Source organism: Macaca mulatta, chromosome X, assembly GCF_049350105.2.
Source record: "Macaca mulatta isolate MMU2019108-1 chromosome X, T2T-MMU8v2.0, whole genome shotgun sequence".
Taxonomy (NCBI): Eukaryota; Metazoa; Chordata; class Mammalia; order Primates; family Cercopithecidae; genus Macaca; species Macaca mulatta.
The window spans coordinates 1,215,398-1,238,226 of NC_133426.1; the positions used below are offsets into that span (position 1 = coordinate 1,215,398).

The following is a 22,829-nucleotide window of genomic DNA, read 5'->3' on the forward strand; positions in this document are numbered from 1 at the left end:
AGGTACCTTTGATAGTTTAAAGCCGTCCAGCAGTTCCAGGAGGCGTGTGGGGAACGGGGGCAGGGTCGCCCGAGTCCTGTGGCACTCGGCCTCGGCCGTGGCCTGTCCGGCCGCTCCCACCTCGGCCTTCTCGTCGCGGCTGCCCGTCTCCCTCTGAGCAGGCTCCGAGCCGCCCCCCTCCACATCACTGAGGTCTTCGAAGGTGTCCACGGCCGGGATGGAGTCGTGCTGGACGGGCTGCCGCAGGTCCTCCGGGCGGGGTGGGTAGTAGAGCTCCACCAGCTGCTTGCAGAAGTGGTTCAGCGGGAAGCCCACGACGTTCAAAAAGTCCCCGTGCACAGACTCAACCAGCATCCCGCCCAGGGCCTGGATCCCGTAGCCGCCAGCTTTGTCCCTGGGTGGGCAGGGGAAGGTTAAGAGGTGACGACGGGGAGAAAAGTTTCCGGGTCTAAAAATTTCAGGGCAAGGCCGGGCGCGGTGGCTCACGCCTGTCATCCCGGCACTTTGGGAGGCCGAGGCGGGTGGATCGCCTGAGGTCAGGAGTTCGAGACCAGCCTGGCCAACATGGTGAAACCCCGTCTACTGAAAATACAAAAATTACTAACACAGTGAAACCCCGTCTCTACTAAAAAATACAAAAAACTAGCCGGGCGAGGTGGCGGGCGCCTGTAGTCCCAGCTACTCGGGAGGCTGAGGCAGGAGAATGGCGTGAACCCGGGAGGCGGAGCTTGCAGTGAGCTGAGATCCGGCCACTGCACTCCAGCCCGGGCGGCAGAGCCAGACTCCATCTCAAAAAAAAAAAAAAAAAAATTAGCCAGGCGTGGTGGCAGGTGCCTGTAGTCCCAGCTACTCGGGAGGCTGAGGCAGGAGAATCGCTTGAAACTGGAAGGCAGGGGTTGCAGTGAGCCAAGATCGCGCCATTGCACTCCAGCCTGGCTGACATAGCAAGACTCTGTCTCAAAAAAAAAAAAAAAAAAATTTCATGTGTTAAATGGGATATATTTTGACATACGTATACATGTAACATCATTAAATCAAGCCAATTATCCTATCCAGCACCTCATGTACTTATTTTGTGTGTGTGGGGAGAAGACTTGAGATCTAGTGTGCTGGCAATTTTCCAGTAAGACAGTGTTACTGAAAGCCACAGTCACCAGGCTGGAAAAAGCCTTGAAATTCTTCCTCCCGTCTCACTTAATTTTTTTTTTTTTTTTTTTTTTAAAGACGGAGTCTCGCTCTGTCGCCCAGGCTGGAGTGCAGTGGTGTGATCTCGGCTCACGGCAACCTCCGCCTCCCGGGTTCAAGCGATTCTCCTGTCTCAGCCTCCAGAGTAGCTGGGATTACAGGCGCCCGCCACCACGCCCGGCTAATTTTTGTATTTTTTGTAGAGATGGGGTTTCGCCATGTTGGCCAGGCTGGTCTCAAACTCCTGACCTCAAGTGATCCACCCGCCTCGGCCTCCGAAAGTGCTGGGATGACAGGCGTGAGCCACCGCACCTGGCCCTGACTTATATCTTGTATTCTTTGACTAAGTGCAACTGTTTTATATTCCATATAAGTAAGATCCTGTGGTATCTTTCTCTGCCTGGCTTATTTCAGCTGACGTAGCATCCTCTAGGTTAAGATACGTATACGTTACGCAGACTCCGTCTCGACAAAAACCAAAAACAAAATCGGGCCTGTGCGTTGGTGCGTGTGCCTGTGGTCCTAGCTACTCACGAGGCTGTGGTGGGAGGATTGCTTGAGCCCAGGAGTTCAAGACCAGCCTGGGCAACATAGTGAGACCCCATTGCTACAAAAAATTTTAAAAAATTAGCCAGGCGTGGTGGTGTCCATCTGTAGACCCAGCCACTAGCGGGGCTGAGGTGAGAGGATCATTTTGACTGGAGAGGTTGAGGCTGCAGGGAGCTATGACTTTGCCACTGCACTGCAGCCCAGGTGACAGTGAGACCCTGTCTCAAAAAAATAGATAAAATTATTTATATATATATAAACGTATTTTATACAAATTTATATACATAAATATATAAATATTTTATATACTTTTATAATATAAAAATATATTTAATATAATTATTTTTAATATAATCATGTTATATTATATATAATTACATATTATGTATATTATATATAATATTTATATATTATAATATTGTATCTTATATATAATTAATATGTATAATTACATATATTTAATATATAATTTATATGTATATAATCACACATAACATATAATATATAGTATTATGTAATTAATATGTATTAATATGTATAGTTACATCTATTCATATTTAATACATATATATTATCCATCATATCATAGATTCATATATAATTCTATATTACATAAATATATATAATTATATTTTATTATAATATATAATAAATTATATATAACTATATATAACAGTCCCTATTATATAAACTATTTTAAGTGTTATATAATCTATAATATAATGTATTGTAACAATATCTATTATAATTATAATGGTGTATAACTACATTACATTAATATTAATTATGACAATCATTACTTAATATTAATTAAAATTAATCATTAAAAATTAACCATTAAATATCAATCGAAATTATGATTTATACTCTATAATAAAATATATTATATGTACATATTACAGTATAATAGAATAGATTACAAATATATAATATATAAACTATTTGCATAATGTATAATTATGTATAATTAATATATGTGTAATACATAAATTATATGTAATTGTAAATATAATTCTATCACATTACGTTATATAATGTATCATTATGTAGACATGATGTGTGATGTAGATGAGTATAACCCATATAAACGCAGATGGTGGATGATGAGTGAAGCCGACGGGTGCCGGCAGACCTCCCACGCTCACCATTCTTTGGCAGGGACGACAGTTAGAATCACCTCTTAGGGTGACTTTGGATCACACCGTTTCTCAGTGTTAGTTGTAGCCAGCATGCTGGGCATAGACCTCTGGGGTCTCCTCCTCCCACGGCATGAACTTCTCTACCCCTGCCCAGGGCCTCCCCCGTCCCCACCGCAGCCCTTGGCTCCCACCCGGCCCCTCTCTGTCCTGGGAGTCTGGTTCTCTGAGCCTCCATGGCTCAGTGTGGTCGTGAAGAAGGAACTGGGAAGGAAAAGTGCTGTCCTGAGTTCTGTGAGCCCCTGGAGCAAATGACCCAACCTGAGCAGGTGCCTGGACGAGCCCCCAGCGAGCAGCGGGTGGCTCAGAAAAGTACAGGTGTGCCCAGGGATAATTGTGCTTCCCAGCCGGGCGGCTCTCCCTCTGCCACACGGCCTCAGGAACAGGGGCCTCCTTCTTTCCCAAAGGCCGAGTGGGACCCCGCGTGTGAGGGTGGCCAGAGGCTTCCACACGTGTCCCCCGTCCTCCCCCCGCCCCCGAGACTCACATGGGCTCCCCGCTGTGGATGTATTCCCAGAGCAGCTCCTCAGACAGCTCCGAGAACTTCACCGTCGTTTCCTCGTAGAATTCCGAGACCCTGGTGTGCAGCTGACGGTCTGCAAGGACAGAGCCCTGGGGGTGAGCCTGGACGCCAGCTTGTCACCTCCGTGCCCTGACAGTGGAAAGGCTGTGGAGGTGTGGACTTGAGTGTAGCGCACAGTTCAGATGTGGATGGTTCATGGGGGAAAGGGGTGCGTCTCAGACAAGAAAAGAGAGAAAGGGGCTGGGCGTGGTGGCTCAGGCCTGTAATCCCAGCCCTTTGGGAGGCTGAGGCAGGTGGATCACCTGAGGCCAGGAGTTCGAGACCAGCCTGGCCAACATGGTGAAACCCCGTCTCTACTAAAAATACAAAAATTAGCTGGCCGTGGTGATGGGCGCCTGTAATCCCAGCTACTGAGGCAGAAGAATCGCTTGAACCTGGGAGGCAGAGGTTGCAGTGAGCTGAGATTGTACCACTGCAGTCCAGCCTGTGGGCAACAGAGCGAGACTCTGTCTCAAAAAAAAAAAGAAAGAGAGACAAAGCACACGTTTTCCTTTCTCCTGCACACTTCCAAATCGGCTGACAACTTTCCCAGGCAGGCCATAAGCACAAACCCCTCTGGGGGTGGGGGTGGGTAACCGTCCCCCTCCCTCCAGCCCAGGGTCCTGAGAATGTCCCGGGTTCTTCTCTCGGCCTCTGGGGGGGACCCCGATCCCCGGGCCACGGTTACCGTTGCTGGAGCAGTGGACAATGGCGACGCCTGTGAACACGCTGTGCTCTTTCCCACTCAACCTGCAAGACACAACCGGTGACCGTGCTGTGAACCGTGAGAGCTACAAAGCGAGTCTCAAACCAGGGAGCCAGCGAGGTGTCCTTGGTCCTGGCTCTGTCCCCAGTCTCTGCTTCCCGATGGTCCTGCCGTGTGGTCTCCAGGGAAACCTTTACGGAGAGGCCAAGGAAGGCGTCACAAATCCCACGAGCCGTGGCCCTGACGGGAGGCCCCAGGCCGGGCAGCCCTCAGCTGGGCCTATGGCGGGCAGGGAGGGGCGCGTCTCTCCCATGTCCTGGGATGGGAGTGAGATGCCAGGCTGTGGGCTCAGGTCCAGGACGCCCAGTGGGAAGGACAGGGCACTGCCAACTTCTCATGGCCCCAACAGTCTGCAGTGGGCGTGAGACACTCTGGGATCGGTGCTGCAGAATCCCAGACAAGGGTGAGCATGGAGGGATGGTGCCTGCCTCCCTGCACAGCTCAGAGAGCACAGCTCACACACAGCTCAGAAAGCAGAGCTCAGAAAGCAGAGCTCAGACAGCACAGCTCACACACACGGCTCACACACACAGCTCACACACACAGCTCACACAGACAGCTCACACACACAGCTCACACACACAGCTCACACAGCACAGCTCACACACACAGCTCACACACACCGCTCACACACACAGCTCACACAACACAGCTCAGACAACACAGCTCACACAACACGGCTCACACAGCACGGCTCACACACACAGCTCACACAACACAGCTCACACACACAGCGCACACACAGCTCACACACACAGCTCACACACACAGCTCACACAGCACAGCTCACACACAGCTCAGAAAGCAGAGCTCAGACAGCACAGCTCACACAACACAGCGCACACACACAGCTCACACACACAGCTCACACAGCACAGCTCACACACACAGCTCACACACACAGCTCACAGACACAGCTCACACACACAGCTCACACACACAGCTCACACAGCACGGCTCACACAGCACGGCTCACACACACAGCTCACACACACACCTCACACACACAGCTCACACACACAGCTCACACAGAGGAGCACAGACAGCACAGCTCCGACGGCAGAGCTGAGACACATCCACCCTGCTCCCCAGGACACCCGGCCGGATATGCCGGCTACTCTGGCCCAGAACCTGAGACAGCTCCGAGGCCGGCACGGTGCTCACCGGGACAGCATCCTGTAGGCGTCCTGCTTGTCCACCGGCTTCTCCAGAATCAGCCCCCCGACCGTCTGCGAGAGGAAGGGAACGCGGGGAGTGGGTCCCCGCCACCTGAGTCAGGCCCGCGCAAGCCCCATGGGGCCATTCGCAGAACTCACTCGTTTTACGGAAATGAAGTGGACACGGCCCGAGAGTCACCGTATCAAACAACTACCTGAACGGACCACGTTGCCTTACCGCGACCTGCCTGGTTCCAGAATGTTCTCTTCACCCCAGAAGGAGACCCTGGCCCCACGAAGCTGTCCCGCCCCAGTGCCCCTCCCCAGATCCTCTTTCTTTCACTGTGCGTTTGCCCGTTGTGGACACGGCGTAGTCATGGAACCCTGCAACCTGCCGTCCTCTGTGCCTGCTTTCCGTCACTGAGCGTGATGTCCTCAAGGTCCATTCATGTTCCTTGTTCCTTTCCTTTCCTTCCCTTCCCTTCCCCTTCCCCTTCCCTCCGCTTCCCCTTCCCTCCCTTTCCTCTTCCCCTTCCCTTCCCCTTCCCTTCCCCTTCCCTTCCCTTCCCCTTCCCTTCCCCTTCCCTTACCTTCCCCTTCCCTTCCCCTCCCCTTCCCTTCCCCTTCCCTTCCTCTTCCCCTTCCCTTCCCCTTCCCTTCCCTTCCCCTTCCCTTCCCCTTCCCCTCCCCTCCCCTCCCCTTCCCTCCGCTTCCCCTTCCCTCCCCTTCCTCTTCCCCTTCCCTTCCTCTTCCCCTTCCCTTCCCCTTCCCTTCCCCTTCCCTTCCCTTCCCCTCCCCTTCCCCTTCCCCCCTTCCTCTTCCCCTTCCCTTCCCCTCCCCTTCCTCTTCCCCTTCCCTTCCTCTTCCCCTTCCCTTCCCCTCCCCCTCCCCTCCCCTTCCCCTTCCCCTCCCCTCCCCTTCCCCTTCCCTTCCTCTTCCCTTCCCTTCCCCTTCCCTTCCCTTCCCTTCCCCTCCCCTCCCATTCCCCTTCCCTTCCTCTTCCCCTTCCCTTCCCCTTCCCTTCCCCTTCCCTTCCCTTCCTCTTCCCTTCCCCTTCCCTTCCCCTTCCCCTTCCCTTCCCCTTCCCTTCCCTTCCCTTCCCTTCCCCTCCCATTCCCCTTCCCTTCCCTTCCTCTTCCCTTCCCCTTCCCTTCCCCTTCCCCTCCCCTCCCCTCCCCTTCCCCTTCCCTTCCCTTCCTCTTCCCCTTCCCTTCCCCTTCCCTTCCCCTCCCCTCCCCTTCCCCTTCCCTTCCCTTCCTCTTCCCCTTCCCTTCCCCTTCCCTTCCCTTCCCTTCCCCTTCCGTTCCCCTTCCCCTCCCCTCCCCTTCCCCTTCCCTTCCCTTCCTCTTCCCTTCCCCTTCCCTTCCCCTTCCCCTCCCCTCCCCTCCCCTTCCCCTTCCCTTCCCCTTCCCTTCCCCTTCCCTTCCCCTTCCCTTCCGCTTCCCTTCCCTTCCCCTTCCCCTCCCCTCCCCTCCCCTTCCCCTTCCCTTCCCTTCCTCTTCCCCTTCCCTTCCCCTTCCCTTCCCTTCCCCTTCCCCTCCCCTTCCCTTCCCCTTCCCTTCCCCTTCCCTTCCGCTTCCCTTCCCTTCTCCTTCCCCTCCCCTCCCCTTCCCTTCCCCTTCCCCTCCCCTCCCCTTCCCCTTCCCTTCCCCTTCCCTTCCCCTTCCCTTCCCCTTCCCATTCCTTTCCCTTCCCTTCCCCTTTCCTTTCCTTTCCTTTCCTTTGAGATGGAGTCTCACTCTTTTGCCCAGGCTGGAGTATAGTGGTGCAGTCTCAGCTCACTGCAACCTCTGCCTCCCAGGTTCAAGTGATTCTCCTGCCTCAGCCTCCCAAGTAGCTGGGATTACAGGTGCACGCCACTACGCCCAGGTAATTTTTTTTGTTTTAGAGACGGAGTCTCACTCTGCCGCCCAGGCTGGAGTGCAGTGGCCGGATCTCAGCTCACTGCAAGCTCCGCCTCCCAGGTTCCCGCCATTCTCCTGCCTCAGCCTCCTGAGTAGCTGGGATTACAGGCACCACCACCATGCCCGGCTAATTTTTAGTATTTTTTGGTAGAGACGGGGTTTCACCGTGTTAGCCAGGATGGTCTTGATCTCCTGACCTCGTGATCCGCCCGCCTCGGCCTCCCAAAGTGCTGGGATTACAGGCGTCAGACAGCGCGCCCGGCCAGCCTTGTTCCTGTTCATGGCTGCATAGTATTCCACTGTGTGTGGATGGACCGTGTTGTAATTATCCATTTATCCACTGAAAGGCATGTGGGCTGTTCCTGGCTTTTAGCTGTTGTGAATGGTGCTGCTGTGAACATTTATGTGGAAGTTTTTGGTTGAAGACCTGTTTTGAATCCTTTCGGGTACATACTTAAGAGCAGATGTGTTAGTCTGCTCAGGTCACTATAGCAAAGTCCTTTAACCCGGGTGGCTTAAACTACAGAAATTGATCCTCCCACGGTCGTGGAGGCTGGAAGGGCGAGATCCAGGTGTGGGCAGGGCTGGTTCCTCCTGAGGCCTCTCTCCTGGGCTTGGAGACGCCATCTTCTCCCTGTGTCCTCACAGGGTCGTCCCTCTGTGTCTGTCTGTGCCCTCATCCCCTCTTCTTATGAGATGTCTCAGTCCATTTCAGGCTGCTATCACAGAATACCAGAGACTAGGTGGCTTAGAAACAAAAGACATAGGCCGGGCGCGGTGGCTCACGGCTGTAATCGCAGCACTTTGGGAGGCCGAGGCAGGTGGATCACAAAGTCAGGAGTTTGAGACCATCCTGGCTAACACGGTGAAACCCCGTCTCTACTAAAAATACAAAAATTAGCCGGGTGTGGTGGCAGGTGCCTGTGGTCTCAGCTACTCGGGAGGCTGAGGCAGGAGATTTGCTTGAACCCGGGAGACGGAGGTTGCAGTGAGCCGAGATCCCACCACTGCACTCCAGCCTGGGCAACAGAGTGAGACTCTATCTCAAAAAAAAAATGGGTCTTTGCCGATGTAATTAAGATGCGGTTGGAAAGGATTAGGGTGGACACTTTATGGGTGGTGGTGTTATAAAAAGGGGAAAGTTTCAGCCAGGCGCGGTGGCTCACGCCTGTCATCCCAGCACTTTGGGAGTCCCAGGCAGGCGGATCACTTGAGGTCAGGAGTTTGAGACCAGCCTGGTCATGATGAAACCCGTCTCTACTAAAAATACAAAAATGAGCTGGGCGTGGTGGCGGGTGCCTGTAGTCCCAGCTACTCGGGAGGCTGAGGCAGGAGAACCGCTTGAACCTGGGAAGCGGAGGTTGCAGTGAGCCGAGATCACACCACTGCACTCCAGCCTGGGGGACAGAGTGAGATTCTGTCTCAAAAAAAAAAAAAAAAGAGGAATGGGTCTTTGCCGATGTAATTAAGATGCGGTTGGACAGGATTAGGGCGGGCACTTTATGAGAGGTGTCATCATAAGAAGAGGAAAATGTCGGCCGGGCACGGTGGCTCATGCCTATAATCCCAGCACTCTGGGAGGCCGAGGCGGGTGGATCACCTGAGCTCAGGAGTTCGAGACCAGCCTGGCCAACGTGGTGAAACCCCGTCTCTACTAAATATACAAAAATTAGCCAGGCATGGTGGCAGGTGCCTGTAATCCCAGCTACTCGGGAGGCTGAGGCAGGAGAATCGCTTGAACCTGGGAGGCGGAGGTTGCAGTGAGCTGAGATCGCACCACTGCACTCCAGCCTGGGCGACACAGTGAGACTCCGTCTCAAAACCAGAAAAAGAAGAGGAAAATCTGGACACTGACACCCAGAGGGGAGAAGGCCACATGGAGATGGAGGCACCGATAGGAACCACGGGATCCATGAGCCAAAGGATACAAGGAGCTGCCGGCAGCCACGAGGAGCTGGAGACAGACCAAGACCAACGTCTCCTCAGTACGTCTGGAAGGAACGAATCCTACAGACACCTTGATTTGTGGCTTCTGGCCTCCAGAACTGTGTACCTTCCTGTGCCTTTGTTTTTTTTTTTTTTTTTGGTGGAGTCTTGCTCTTCTCACACAGGCTGCAGAGCAGTGGCGCCATCTCGGCTCACTGCACCCCCCGCCTCCCGGATTGAAGCGATTCTCCTGCCTCAGCCTCCCGAGCGGCTGGGACCACAGGCGCCCGCCACCACGCCCAGTTAATATTTTTTTGTATTTTTTTAGTAGAGACGGGGTCTCACCGTGTTAGCCAGGATGGTCTCCATCTCCTGACCTCGTGATCCGCCCGTCTCGGCCTCCCAAAGTGCTGGGATGACAGGCGTGATCATTTTTGTGTTTTTGGTAGAGATGGGGCTTTACCATGTTGGCCAGGCTGATCTCGAAGTCCTGACGTCAGGTGATCCGCCCGCCTCGGCCTCCCAAAGTGCTGGGATGACAGGGGCGAGCGACGGCGCCCGGCCCCTTCCTGTGCCTTTAGGCCCCTTATCTGGTGGCGGTTTGTGATGGAAGTTTCCGGAAGCGAGTCCACCCCTTTCCTCCACAGGCCAGGGTGCTCATACCCAGGAGGCGCTGCTGGCCCCTGGCGAAGGACTGCTGTCTTCAAGGGAACCCGGAACGTCCGGAACAGGCAGAGTCACCCAGCACGTGAAAACCAAGTCGGACGTTAGAAAGGAGGGACCCTGGCCGCACTCACCACGATCGTGTCGGCCCCGATGACCACGTCGGGCGTCCGCAGGTCCTTCTGCAAGAAAGCAAGATTCCGGTTTAGTGGTGACATGCCGTGGGTCTCACAGAGGAGTGTCCACCCCGTTGGTACGGGCGTGAAACAGCAGCACAGGGTGCAAAGCCAGGCCCACTTTGGAAGTTCAGGCTGGGGACGCTCCAAGTCATGAGCAAGGACACGAGTGGGCGTCCCAGCTGGTCCCCCTGCAGGGGCTGGAACGTGGGTGAGGCCGGGGCCCCAGGGGCTGCAGGATCAGGGGTCCGGCACTCACAGAGCGTCTCACGGGCACCACGGGAAACACGATGCCTGTTGCGTAAGTTTTTGTTCTTCCAGGTTCTACTTGAGGTTGATCCAGGGGCCCCAAGTTGCCCAGAATTAAGGCCAAAAGACTTTTGACCTGTTCGATGTAATTTCAGAAAAAGGTACTTAGGGCCGGGCGCGGCGGCTCACGCCTGTCATCCCAGCACTTTGGGAGGCTGAGGCGGGTGCATCGCCTGAGGTCAGGAGTTCGAGACCAGCCTGGCCAACACGGTGAAACCCCGTCTCTAAGAAAAATACAAATTTATCAGTCGGGCACCTGTAATCTCAGCTACTCAGAGGCTGAGGCAGAAGAATCTCTGGAACCCAGGAAGTGGAGGTTGCAGTGAGCCGAGATCGCACCGCTGCACTCCAGCCTGGGTGACAGAGCAAGACTCCGTCTCCAACAACAACAACAAAAAAGGCAAGAAAGAAAAAAAAAAGGTACTTAGGGTGATAAAACAAATCCAGGTTGGAAATTCAGCCGCAGAGCAGCCGGCAGTCACAGGACATCTGCGTGCAGCTTTGACCTTCGTCGCCCCCAGCCCTGGCCTCCCTAAGCTCTGCACTGCCAAAAGCCACAATCAATATTCCTGTCTTCATAGCACTACTCACAACAGCATTCCCTCTAATGGCTTTCTTCCTTTCCTTTTCTCTCTCCTTCCTTCCTTCCCTCCTTCCTTCCTTCCTTTAATGTCTTCCTTCCTTCCTTCCTTCCTTCCTTCCATCCTTCCTTCCTTTAATGTCTTTCTCCTTCCTTCCTTTAATGTCTTTCTTCCTTCCTTCCTTTCTTCCTTCCATCCTTCCTTCCTTCCTTTAATGTCTTCCTTCCCTTCTTTCTTTCCTTCCTTTAATGTCTTCCTTCCCTTCCTTCCTTCCTTTAATGTCTTCCTCCCCTCCTTCCTTCCTTCCTTTAATGTCTTCCTTCCCTTCCTTCCTTCCTTTAATATCTTCCTCCCCTCCTTCCTTCCTTCCTTTAATGTCTTTCTTCCCTTCCTTCCTTCCTTCCTTCCTTCCTTCCCTCCCTCCCTCCCTCCCTCCCTCCCTCCCTCCCTCCTTCCTTCCTTCCTTCCTTCCTTCCTTCCTTCCTTCCTTCCTTCCCTCCATCCCTCCATCCCTCCCTCCCTCCCTCCTTCCTTCCTTTCTTCCTTCCTTCCTTCCCTCCTTCCTTCCTTTGGAGACAGAGTCTCGCTCTGTCACCCAGGCTGGAGGGCAGTGGCGCCATCTCAGCTCACTACAAGCTCCGCCTCCCAGGTTCCCGCCATTCTCCTGCCTCAGCCTCCCGAGTAGCTGGGACTACAGGCACCTGCCACTACCTACAGGCACCCGCCACCACGCCCAGCCAATTTTTGTATGTGTGTTTTTAGTAGAGACGGGGTTTCACCGTGTTAGCCAGGATGGTCTTGATCTCCTGACCTCGTGATCCGCCCGCCTCGGCCTCACAAAGTGCTGGGATTACAGGTGTGAGCCACCGCACCCGGCCCTCTAATGTATCTCTTATTATTAAGTGCCATGGCGTATTGTATGGTAACACACATCAACAGGGGAGCTACATTTACTCTATATCCTAAATGATAGTATTACATTCTCTGTAACAGCAAGTTACAACATATAGTAATAGCTGCGTTAATTTTATACATTGTGACTCATATATTAATTGGAGTCATACATTATATAACATATAGTAATGGATAAGCTACATGACTTCTCTATCCTAAATGACAGGAGTGTATTAATTATAATAGTATATTACTGCCGGGCGCGGTGGCTCACACCTGTAATCTCAACACTTTGGGAGGCCGACGCAGGTGGATCACCTGAGGTCAGGAGTTGGAGACCAGCCTGGCCAACATGGTGAAGCTCCACCTCTACTAAAATAATAGTGTATTACATAGTAGCATATAGTAACAGATAAGTGACGTAATTCTAGATGATGATCCAATTATATTAATTGTCATAGTGTATTACATAGTCTCACACAGTAACACATACTAATTCTGTGTATCGCAACACATAGTGATAGATGTTAATTCTATATTGTAACTGATATTACTATATTAATTGCAATATTACATTCATAACATAGTAACAGATAAGCTACATGAATCTTAAATCTTAAATGATAGTAGTATATTAATTATAATTGTATATTGCATTGTAGCATATAGGAACAGATAAACTACATAATTCTATATTAGAAATGATGTTACATTAATTGCAATCAGATATTACATAGTGGCACGGTAATAAGCTACATAATTCTATATCATATTATTACAATATATAATACTATTATATTAATTGTAGAATATTACAACACATAGTAATACTGGACATTAATTGTATACCATAAATGATACTATTATATTAATTGCAAGATAATATTATAACACATAGTAATAAACTACATTAATTGTATATCATAAATGATACTATTATATTAATTGCAAGATAAATTATTTTTTATTTTTTGGACACGGAGTCTTGCTCTATCGCCCAGGCGGGAGTGCAGTGGCATGATCTCAGCTCACTGCAACTTCCATCTCCCGGGTTCATGCAATTCTCCTGCCTCAGCCTGCTGAGTAGCTGGGATTACAGGCGTGCACCACCACGCCCAGATAATTTTTGTATTTTCAGTAGAGATGGGATTTCACCATGTTGGCCAGACTGGTGTTGAACTCCTGACCTCAGGTGATCCGCCCGCCTTGGCCTCCCAAAGTGTTGGGATTATAGGCGTGAGCCACCGCGCCCGACCATAAGAGATTAGAATACATAGTAATAGATAAGCTACATTAATTGAATATCATACATGATACTATTCATATCAATTGCAAGAGAATATAACACATAGTAATAATCTACATTAATTCTAGATCATAAATGATGCTGATATCAATTGCAAGAGAATATTAAAACATATAGTAATAGATGAGCTACATTAATTCTATATCATAAATGATACTATGATACCAATTGCAAGAGAATATAACACATAGTAATAATCTACATTAATTCTATATCATAAATGATGCTATATCAATTGCAAGAGAATAACACAGTAACAGATAAGCTACATTAGTTCTATATCATAAATGATACTATGGTATCAACTGCAAGAGAATATAACACATAGTAATAATCTACATTAATTCTGTATCATAAATGATGCTATGATATCAACTGCAAGAGAATATAACACATAGTAATAATCTACATTATTCTAGATCATAAATGATGCTATGATATCAGTTGCAAGAGAATATAACACATAGTAATAATCTACATTAATTCTGTATCATAAATGATGCTATGATATCAATTGCAAGAGAATATTGTAACATAAATAGATAAGCTACATTAATTCTATATCATAAATGATACTATATCAATTGCAAGAGAATAACATAGTAACAGATAAGCTACATTAATTCTATATCATAAATGATGCTATGATATCAATTGCAAGAGAATATAACACATAGTAATAATCTACATTAATTCTAGATCATAAATGATGCTATGATATCAATTGCAAGAGAATATAACACATAGTAATAATCTACATTAATTCTAGATCATAAATGATGCTATGATATCAATTGCAAGAGAATATAACACATAGTAATAATCTACATTAATTCTAGATCATAAATGATGCTATGATATCAATTGCAAGAGAATATTGTAACATAAATAGATAAGCTACATTAATTCTATATCATAAATGATACTATATCAATTGCAAGAGAATAACATAGTAACAGATAAGCTACATTAATTCTAGATCATAAATGATGCTATGATATCAATTGCAAGAGAATATAACACATAGTAATAATCTACATTAATTCTAGATCATAAATGATGCTATGATATCAATTGCAAGAGAATATAACACATAGTAATAATCTACATTAATTCTGTATCATAAATGATGCTACATCAATTGCAAGAGAATAACATAGTAACAGATAAGCTACATTAATTCTATATCATAAATGATACTATGATATCAATTGCAAGAGAATATAACACATAGTAATAATCTACATTAATTCTAGATCATAAATGATGCTATGATATCAATTGCAAGAGAATATAACACATAGTAATAATCTACATTAATTCTAGATCATAAATGATGCTATGATATCAATTGCAAGAGAATATTGTAACATATAGTAATAGATAAACTACATTAATTCTATATCATAAATGATGCTATATCAATTGCAAGTGAATAACATAGTAACAGATAAGCTACATTAATTCTATATCATAAATGATACTATGATATCAATTGCAAGAGAATATAACACATATAGTAATAATCTACATTAATTCTATATCATAAATGATGCTATATCAATTGCAAGAGAATAACACAGTAATAGATAAGCTACATTAATTCTAGATCATAAATGATGCTATGATATCAATTGCAAGAGAATATAACACATATAGTAATAATCTACATTAATTCTGTATCATAAATGATGCTACATCAATTGCAAGAGAATAACATAGTAACAGATAAGCTACATCAATTCTATATCATAAATGATACTATGATATCAATTGCAAGAGAATATAACACATATAGTAATAATCTACATTAATTCTGTATCATAAATGATGCTACATCAATTGCAAGAGAATAACATAGTAACAGATAAGCTTCATTAATTCTATATCATAAATGATACTATGATATCAATTGCAAGAGAATATAACACATATAGTAATAATCTACATTAATTCTGTATCATAAATGATACTATTATCTAAGTAACTATTAGGTTACTTGCAACAGCGCATTACATTGTAACATAGTAATAGCTCAGCTGTGGCACCAACTGTATCTTGTGAATGACACTTATTTGTATCATGGATATTTAGCACCTGCAAATCCCCTCGTCAGAGCAAAGGAATTTTCATGGGGGCAGAAGGGCAGGGGGCCCCTTGCCTGGTGCATCCGGGTGGCCACCTCCAAGGCCTTCTGCTTGGCGGTCTCCATGGCGTACTCGTACGGAGTGGCGAAGGAGGCTTTGTCCAGCTTCTCTTTAAACCTGGAGGGGACCACCTCAAACCTCAGACCCTGCAACAGAAGAAAAAGGGGTCAGGAGGGTCAACGACAGATCCTAAGAAAACGGAACGGAACGTGCAGGATTGGCAGGAGATGTTGGCTACACGCCCCGATCTTCTCCTCCATCCACCGAACCTTCCCTGAGTGTGGCCGGGGAGTCGGAAACTCACCAGAGCTTTCCCTAAGTGTGGTTAGGGGCCTTCAGGGACTGACCGGGGGCCTTCCTGGCTCTCGACGGAAGACATTGGCAAAGGAAGAAGCCAGGAACGAAGAGGCCAGCGGGGAAGGATTGACTCAGGCCCTGAACGCATGAGTCAATGGTGGCAGAGGGTTCCCGGAGCCCTGATGGTTGGGGTAAAACCATCCTGCCCACAGGAAGTTCAGGAAAAATGCCAGCAGTGATGGCTGCGGGAAAGGAAGCAATGATGGCTCTGAGTCAATCCCTGGTACCCAGGAAGAAAAAACAGCGTCCCTGGGGAGGCCTGGTCTGAGAGGTAGTGATCCCCGCAGAGACTGTGGGGTCAGGAATGATGGTGGTAAATGCCCCCAGTGGGGGTGCCCCTGGCTGTCACAACCTGCCAGGGCTCAGGGAACTCCGCATCTCCCCCTCTGACAGACAAGCATCGTCATCTTGGACACACACCCCCATGTTGGACACACACTGTCATCTTGGACAGACACCGCCATCGTGGACACACACCGCCATCTGGGACAGACACCGCCATCTTGGACACACCCCATCATCTTGGACATACACCGTCATCGTGGACACACACCCCCATCGTGGACACACACCACCATCGTGGACACACACCGCCATAGTGGACAGACACCGCCATCGTGGACACACACCCCCATCGTGGACACACACCACCATCGTGGACACACACCCCCATCGTGGACACACACCGCCATCGTGGACACACACCCCCATCGTGGACAGACACCACCATCTTGGACACACCCCATCATCTTGGACATACACCGTCATCGTGGACACACACCCCCATAGTGGACACACACCGCCATCGTGGACACACACCGCCATCGTGGACACACACCGCCATCGTGGACAGACACTGCCATCTTGGACACACACCGCCATCTTGGACACACACCGCCATCGTGGACACACACCCCTATCTTGGACACACACCGCCATCGTGGACACACACCGCCATCGTGGACACACACCGCCATCGTGGACAGACACCGCCATCTTGGACACACACGGTCAACTTGGACACATACTGCCATCTTGGACGCATACTGCCATCTTGGACACACACCGCCATCTTGGACATGCACGGCCAACTTGGACACATATCACCATCTTGGATACATACTGCCAACTTGGACACGCACGGCCAACTTGGACACGCACGGCCATCTTGGACACGCACGGCCATCTTGGACACTTACCACCATCTTGGACAAGTGCCACCATTTTAAGTTCCCTTGATTAAAAACCGCCTAAAACCAGCCCCAAATCATGAGCCTCATGGCTAATGTCAGCATGACCAGAAACAGTCAAACCCTGAAATAAACCACTGTGACCAGAAACATCCCAAGGCCAAGTTAAGCTCCCCTCAGACCAGAGACATTCCAACCCATCAGTCAACTTTGCCTCACACAGAAACATTCCGAGCCCGCCATAGGCTTCCCTTCCTAAACCCTTAAGTACCCTCAGTCTGTAAGAGAACGCTCCCGACCGAACGCCGCCGGAAGCCCCCCTCAGGCTTATTCTCCAAAATAAATCTGTCTTTGACTGTGAAGCTGCTTTTCTTGTTTCATCTTTCTTCAACTCTTACACCCTCCTCAGCCCTTCTCACCTCTTGAAGGCGTACCCAGATCCTGGCCCCAACGCCCATCCTGGTCTTCAGGGCACCAGTCACCAAGCCCTGGACCTGCCCCGCAGACCTCAACCCCAGATCACGTAGACTCCTGCCTTATGCCCCGTCACCCCCCATCATGGAGACCCATGCCTTCTGTAAGGCACCCAGACCATTCTCATCCCCGTCACTAGGCCCAGGCACGTGGGGTCCCCTCTCCCAGGGTACCAGACCTCCTGTCCTTAGTTCCCAAGAGCAGACTCCTGCCCACTGCTCTATCCATAGGCAACCAGTAACTACCCCACCATCACTAATAACTTTTCTGCCATCACCAGTAACTACTCCCCACCACCAGTAACTACCCCCATCACCAGTAACTACCCCCATCACCAGTAACTACCCCATCACCAGTAACTAACCCCCATCACCAGTAACTACCCCCATCAACAGTAACTACCCCCATCACCACCAGTAACTATCCCCATCACCAGTAGCTAACCCCCATCACCAGTAGCTAACCCCCATCACCAGTAGCTAACCCCTATCACCAGTAACTACCCCACATCACCAGTAACTACCCTGCATCACCAGTAACTATCCCTCATCACCAGTAACTGCCCTCCATCACCAGTGAGGGTAGTACCCCCCATCACCAGTAACTACCCCCCATCACCAGTAACTACCCCCCATCACCAGTAACTACCCCCCATCACCAGTAACTACCCCACATCACCAGTAACTACTCCCCATCACCAGTAACTACCCCCCATCACCAGTAACTACCCCCATCACCAGTAACTACTCCCATCACCAGTAACTATCCCCATCACCAATAACTACCCCCCATCACCAGTAACTACCCCCATCACCAGTAACTATCCCCATCACCAGTAACTACCCCCCATCACCAGTAACTACCCCCATCACCAGTAACTACCCCACATCACCAGTAACTGCCCCCCATCACCAGTTACTACCCCCCATCACCAGTAACTATCCCCATCACCAGTAACTACCCCCCATCACCAGTAACTACCCCATCACCAGTAACTACCCCTCATCACCAGTAACTACCGCCCATCACCAGTAACTACCCCCCATCACCAGGAACTGCCCCCCATCACCAGTGAGGATAGTACCTCCCATCACCAGTAACTACCGCCCATCACCAGTAACTATCCCATATCACCAGTAACTACCCCACATCACCAGTAACCATCCCCCCATCAACAGTAACTGCCCCCCATCACCAGTGAGGATAGTACCTCCCATCACCAGTAACTACCGCCCATCACCAGTAACTATCCCATATCACCAGTAACTACCCCACATCACCAGTAACCATCCCCCCATCAACAGTAACTACCCCCATCACCAGTAACTATCCCCCATCACCAGTAACTATCCCATATCACCAGTAACCATCTCCCCATCACCAGTAACTATCCCCATCACCAGTAACTACCCCCCATCACCAGTAACTACCCCTATCACCAGTAACTACCCCTCATCACCAGTAACTGCCCCCCATCACCAGTGAGGATAGTACCTCCCATCACCAGTAACTACCGCCCATCACCAGTAACTATCCCATATCACCAGTAACTACCCCACATCACCAGTAACCATCCCCCCATCAACAGTAACTACCCCCATCACCAGTAACTACCCCCCATCACCAGTAACTATCCCATATCACCAGTAACCATCTCCCCATCACCAGTAACTACCCCCATCACCAGTAACTACCCCCCATCACCAGTAACTACCCCCATCACCAGTAACTATGCCATATCACCAGTAACTACCCCCATCACCAGTAACTACCCCCCATCACCAGTAACTACCCCCATCACCAGTAACTATGCCATATCACCAGTAACTACCCCCATCACCAGTAACTACTCCTCATCACCAGTAACTACCCCCATCACCAGTAACTACCCCCATCACCAGTAACTATGCCATATCACCAGTAACTACCCCCATCACCAGTAACTACCCCCCATCACCAGTAACTACCCCCATCACCAGTAACTATGCCATATCACCAGTAACTACCCCCATCACCAGTAACTACTCCCCATCACCAGTAACTACCCCCATCACCAGTAACTACTCCCCACCACCAGTAACTATCCCATATCACCAGTAACTACCCCCATCACCAGTAACTACCCCATATCACCGGTAACTGCCCACCATCACCAGTGAGGGTAGTACCCCCCCATCACCAGTAATACCCCCCATCACCAGTAACTACCCCTCATCACCAGTAACTGCCCCCCATCACCAGTAACTACCCCCATCACCAGTAACTATCCCCATCACCAGTAACTACCCCCCATCACCAATAACTACCCCCATCACCAGTAACTAACCCCCATCACCAGTAACTATATCCCATCACCAGTAACCATCCCCCCATCAACAGTAACTATCTCCCATCACCAGTAACTATCCCACATCACCTATAACTATCCCCCATCACCAGTAACTACCCCCATCACCAGTAACTATCCCTTCATCACTAGACCCTCTCCTCCATGTCATTAGGGCTCCAGAGAGGCAGACACCCACTGCCTAGGCCCACTACCACCTGCAATAAGATCCCCACGGGGGCACCAGGAAACACTTCCCACACCCCAGCGATGAAGCCCAACCTTCAGTCACAGGGCTCACTCCATCCCTAGAAGTCCTGGATCACTCACCTCCCCAATCCCCAGGGGTCCCAGGTCACTCCCCTCCCCCATCCCTAGGGAGTCCCGGGTCACTCTCCCTTCCCCCATCCCTAGGGGGTCCTGGGTCACTGTGCCCTCCCCATTCCTAGGGGGTCCTGGGTCACTCTGCTCTCCCTCATCACTAGGGGGGTCCTGGGTTAGTCTCCCCATCCCCATCCCTAGGGGTCCTGGGTCACGCTCCCCTTCCCCATCGCTAGGGGTCCTGGGTCACACTGCCCTCCCCATTCCTAGGGGTCCCAGGTTACTGTCCCCAACCCCATGCCTAGGGCTCCTAGGTCACTCTCCCCTTCCCCATCCCTAGGGGTCCCGGGTTAGTCTCCCCACCACCATCCCTAGGGGTCCTGGGTGACTCTGCCCTTCCCATTCCTAGGGGTCCCAGGTTACTCTCCCCAACCCCATGCCTAGGGGCTCCTAGGTCACTCTCCCCAACCCCATGCCTAGGGCTCCTAGGTCACTCTCCCCTTCCCCATCCCTAGGGGTCCCGGGTTAGTCTCCCCACCACCATCCCTAGGGGTCCTGGGTGACTCTGCCCTTCCCATTCCTAGGGGTCCCAGGTTACTCTCCCCAACCCCATGCCTAGGGACTCCTAGGTCACTCTCCCCAACCCCATGCCTAGGGGTCCTGGGTCACTCTTCCCAACCCCATCCCTAGGGGGTCCCGGGTTAGTCTCCCCACCACCATCCCTAGGGGTCCTGGGTGACTCTGCCCTCCCCATCTCTAGGGGTCCCGGGTTACTCTCCCCTCCCACATCCCTGGGGGTCCCAGGTCACTCTGCCATCCCCCATTCCTAGGGGCCTGGGTTACTCTCCCCTCCCCCACCCCTAGGGGCTCCTGGGTGACTCAGCCCTCCCCAACCCTAGGGGTCCCGGGTTACTCTCCCCGTCCCCATCCCTGGGGGTTCTGGGTCAGTCTGCCCTCCCCATTCCTAGGGGTCCGGGATCACTCTCCCCAACCCCATCCCTAGGGGTCCTGGGTTACTCCCCTCACCCCCAACCCTGGGGGTCCCGCGTCACTCTGCCCTCCAAATTCCTAGGGGTCCTGGGTTACTCTCCCCCACTCCCCCATCCCTAGGGGTCCCGGGTTACTCTCCCCTCCCACATCCCTGGGGGTCCCGGGTCACTCTACCCTCCCCATTCCTAGGGGCCTGGGTTACTCTCCCCTCCCCCATCCCTGGGGGCTCCTGGGTGACTCAGCCCTCCCCATCCCTAGGGGTCCCGGCTTACTCTCCCCTCCCACATCCCTGGGGGTCCCAGGTCACTCTGCCCTCCCCATTCCTAGGGGCCTGGGTTACTCTCCCCTCCCCCGTCCCTAGGGGCTCCTGGGTGACTCAGCCCTCCCCAACCCTAGGGGTCCCGGGTTACTCTCCGCGTCCCCATCCATGGGGGTCCAGGGTCAGACTGCTCTCCCCACCCCTAGGGGCTCCTGGGTGACTCAGCCCTCCCCATTCCTAGGGGTCCCGGGTTACTCTCCCCGTCCCCATCCATGGGGGTCCAGGGTCAGACTGCTCTCCCCACCCCTAGGGGTCCTCGGTCACTCTACCCTCTCCATTCCTAGGGGTCCCGAGTTACTCTCTCCTTCCCCATCCCTAAGGGGTCGCAGGTCACTCCCCACCCCCATCCCTCGGGGGTCCCGGGTTACTCTCCCCTCCCCCATCCCTGGAGCTTCCGGGTCACTCTCCCCAACCGCATTCCTGGGGGTCCCGGGTCACTCTGCCCTCCCCCATCCCTCAGGGTCTCGGGTCACTCTCCCATCCCTACCCCTCGGGTTCCTGGGTCTCTGGGCCCTCCTGGGTTCAGCCCCTCCGCCCCCTGCCCCCTGCCCCGCCCAGGCCCAGGCCGCACCGCGTTGCTGAGGATCTCCTGACGGCGCGGGGAGGCGCTGGCCAGCACCACGCGCTTGTGCAGCAGCTTCCCGATCACCGGGCACAGCACCATGGCGCCCACGCCGGGAGCCGGGAGTCCGCGGAGCTGAGCCCAGAGCCCGTGGTGAGCGCAGCTGCAAAAAACGGCGGCCAGAGTCCCGCCTCCGCGAGGCCACGCCCCGCCCGCCTCCGCGAGGCCACGCCCCGTCCAGGTCTTCATTGCCTTCCTCGCCAGGCCTCGCCCACTCCAAGCCTCCATTGGCTTCCCCGTGAGGCCACGCCCAGTCCATGCCTTCATTGGCCTCCCCGCGATGCCCCGCCCCGGCCTCGCCGTCGTTGCCCTCCCCTTCAGGCCACGCCCACTCCACGCCTCCATTGGCCTCCCCGTGAGGCCACGCCCAGTCCATGCCTTCATTGGCCTCCCCGCGATGCCCCGCCCCGGCCTCGCCGTCGTTGCCCACCCCTCCAGGCCACGCCCACTCCACGCCTCCATTGGTCTCCCCGTGAGGCCACGCCCAGGCCACACCCCCGCCCGACTCCCCTCGGGCACCGCCCCGGCCTCTCAGTGAAGCACCGCCCCCAGCTCCGCCTCCCGGGCCCTGTCCCCGCCCCTGGCGCTCGCCCCGCCCCTCCCCGCCCCGCCCGCAGCGCCAAGACTGACAATCCCGCAGGACGCGCCAGCAGCTGGGGGTCCCCCAGGGAGGAAAGGCCAGCGTGGATTCCTGGGGTTCCTTGCAGGCGCGGCGTGGGGAGTGGAAATGCTGGGGTTCCCGCGGCTGCGGTTGTGAACAGCGGTGGGGGGTGGGGTGTTCTTACCCGAAAGTGGGGGGGCCAGGCTCAGAGATGGGGGTCTTGTGGGCGCCGTCTTGGGGAACGTAGAGATCGGGGGTTACCCGCAGGGCCGGCGGGAGGGGCGTAGAGACGGGGTGTCCACGGGCCT

At 51.9% G+C, this 22,829-nt stretch overlaps 1 protein-coding gene across 1 annotated transcript in view; it reads right to left on the minus strand.

The window, feature by feature from the left end:
- LOC106995141 (putative bifunctional dTTP/UTP pyrophosphatase/methyltransferase protein) overlaps positions 1 to 22,065 on the minus strand; it is a 44,394-nt gene extending 22,329 nt beyond the window's left edge. The window contains exons 1-7 of the mRNA XM_077988167.1: positions 21,870 to 22,065; positions 15,336 to 15,467; positions 10,043 to 10,090; positions 5,423 to 5,487; positions 4,181 to 4,242; positions 3,418 to 3,526; positions 7 to 394 (exon numbers count right to left, since the gene is read on the minus strand). Of these exons, the coding sequence (XP_077844293.1) occupies positions 7 to 394; positions 3,418 to 3,526; positions 4,181 to 4,242; positions 5,423 to 5,487; positions 10,043 to 10,090; positions 15,336 to 15,467; positions 21,870 to 21,962 (897 nt within the window). The 5' untranslated portion in view covers positions 21,963 to 22,065. The remainder of the gene's footprint in view (positions 1 to 6; positions 395 to 3,417; positions 3,527 to 4,180; positions 4,243 to 5,422; positions 5,488 to 10,042; positions 10,091 to 15,335; positions 15,468 to 21,869) is intronic.
- Between the last annotated feature and the right edge of the window lie 764 nt (positions 22,066 to 22,829).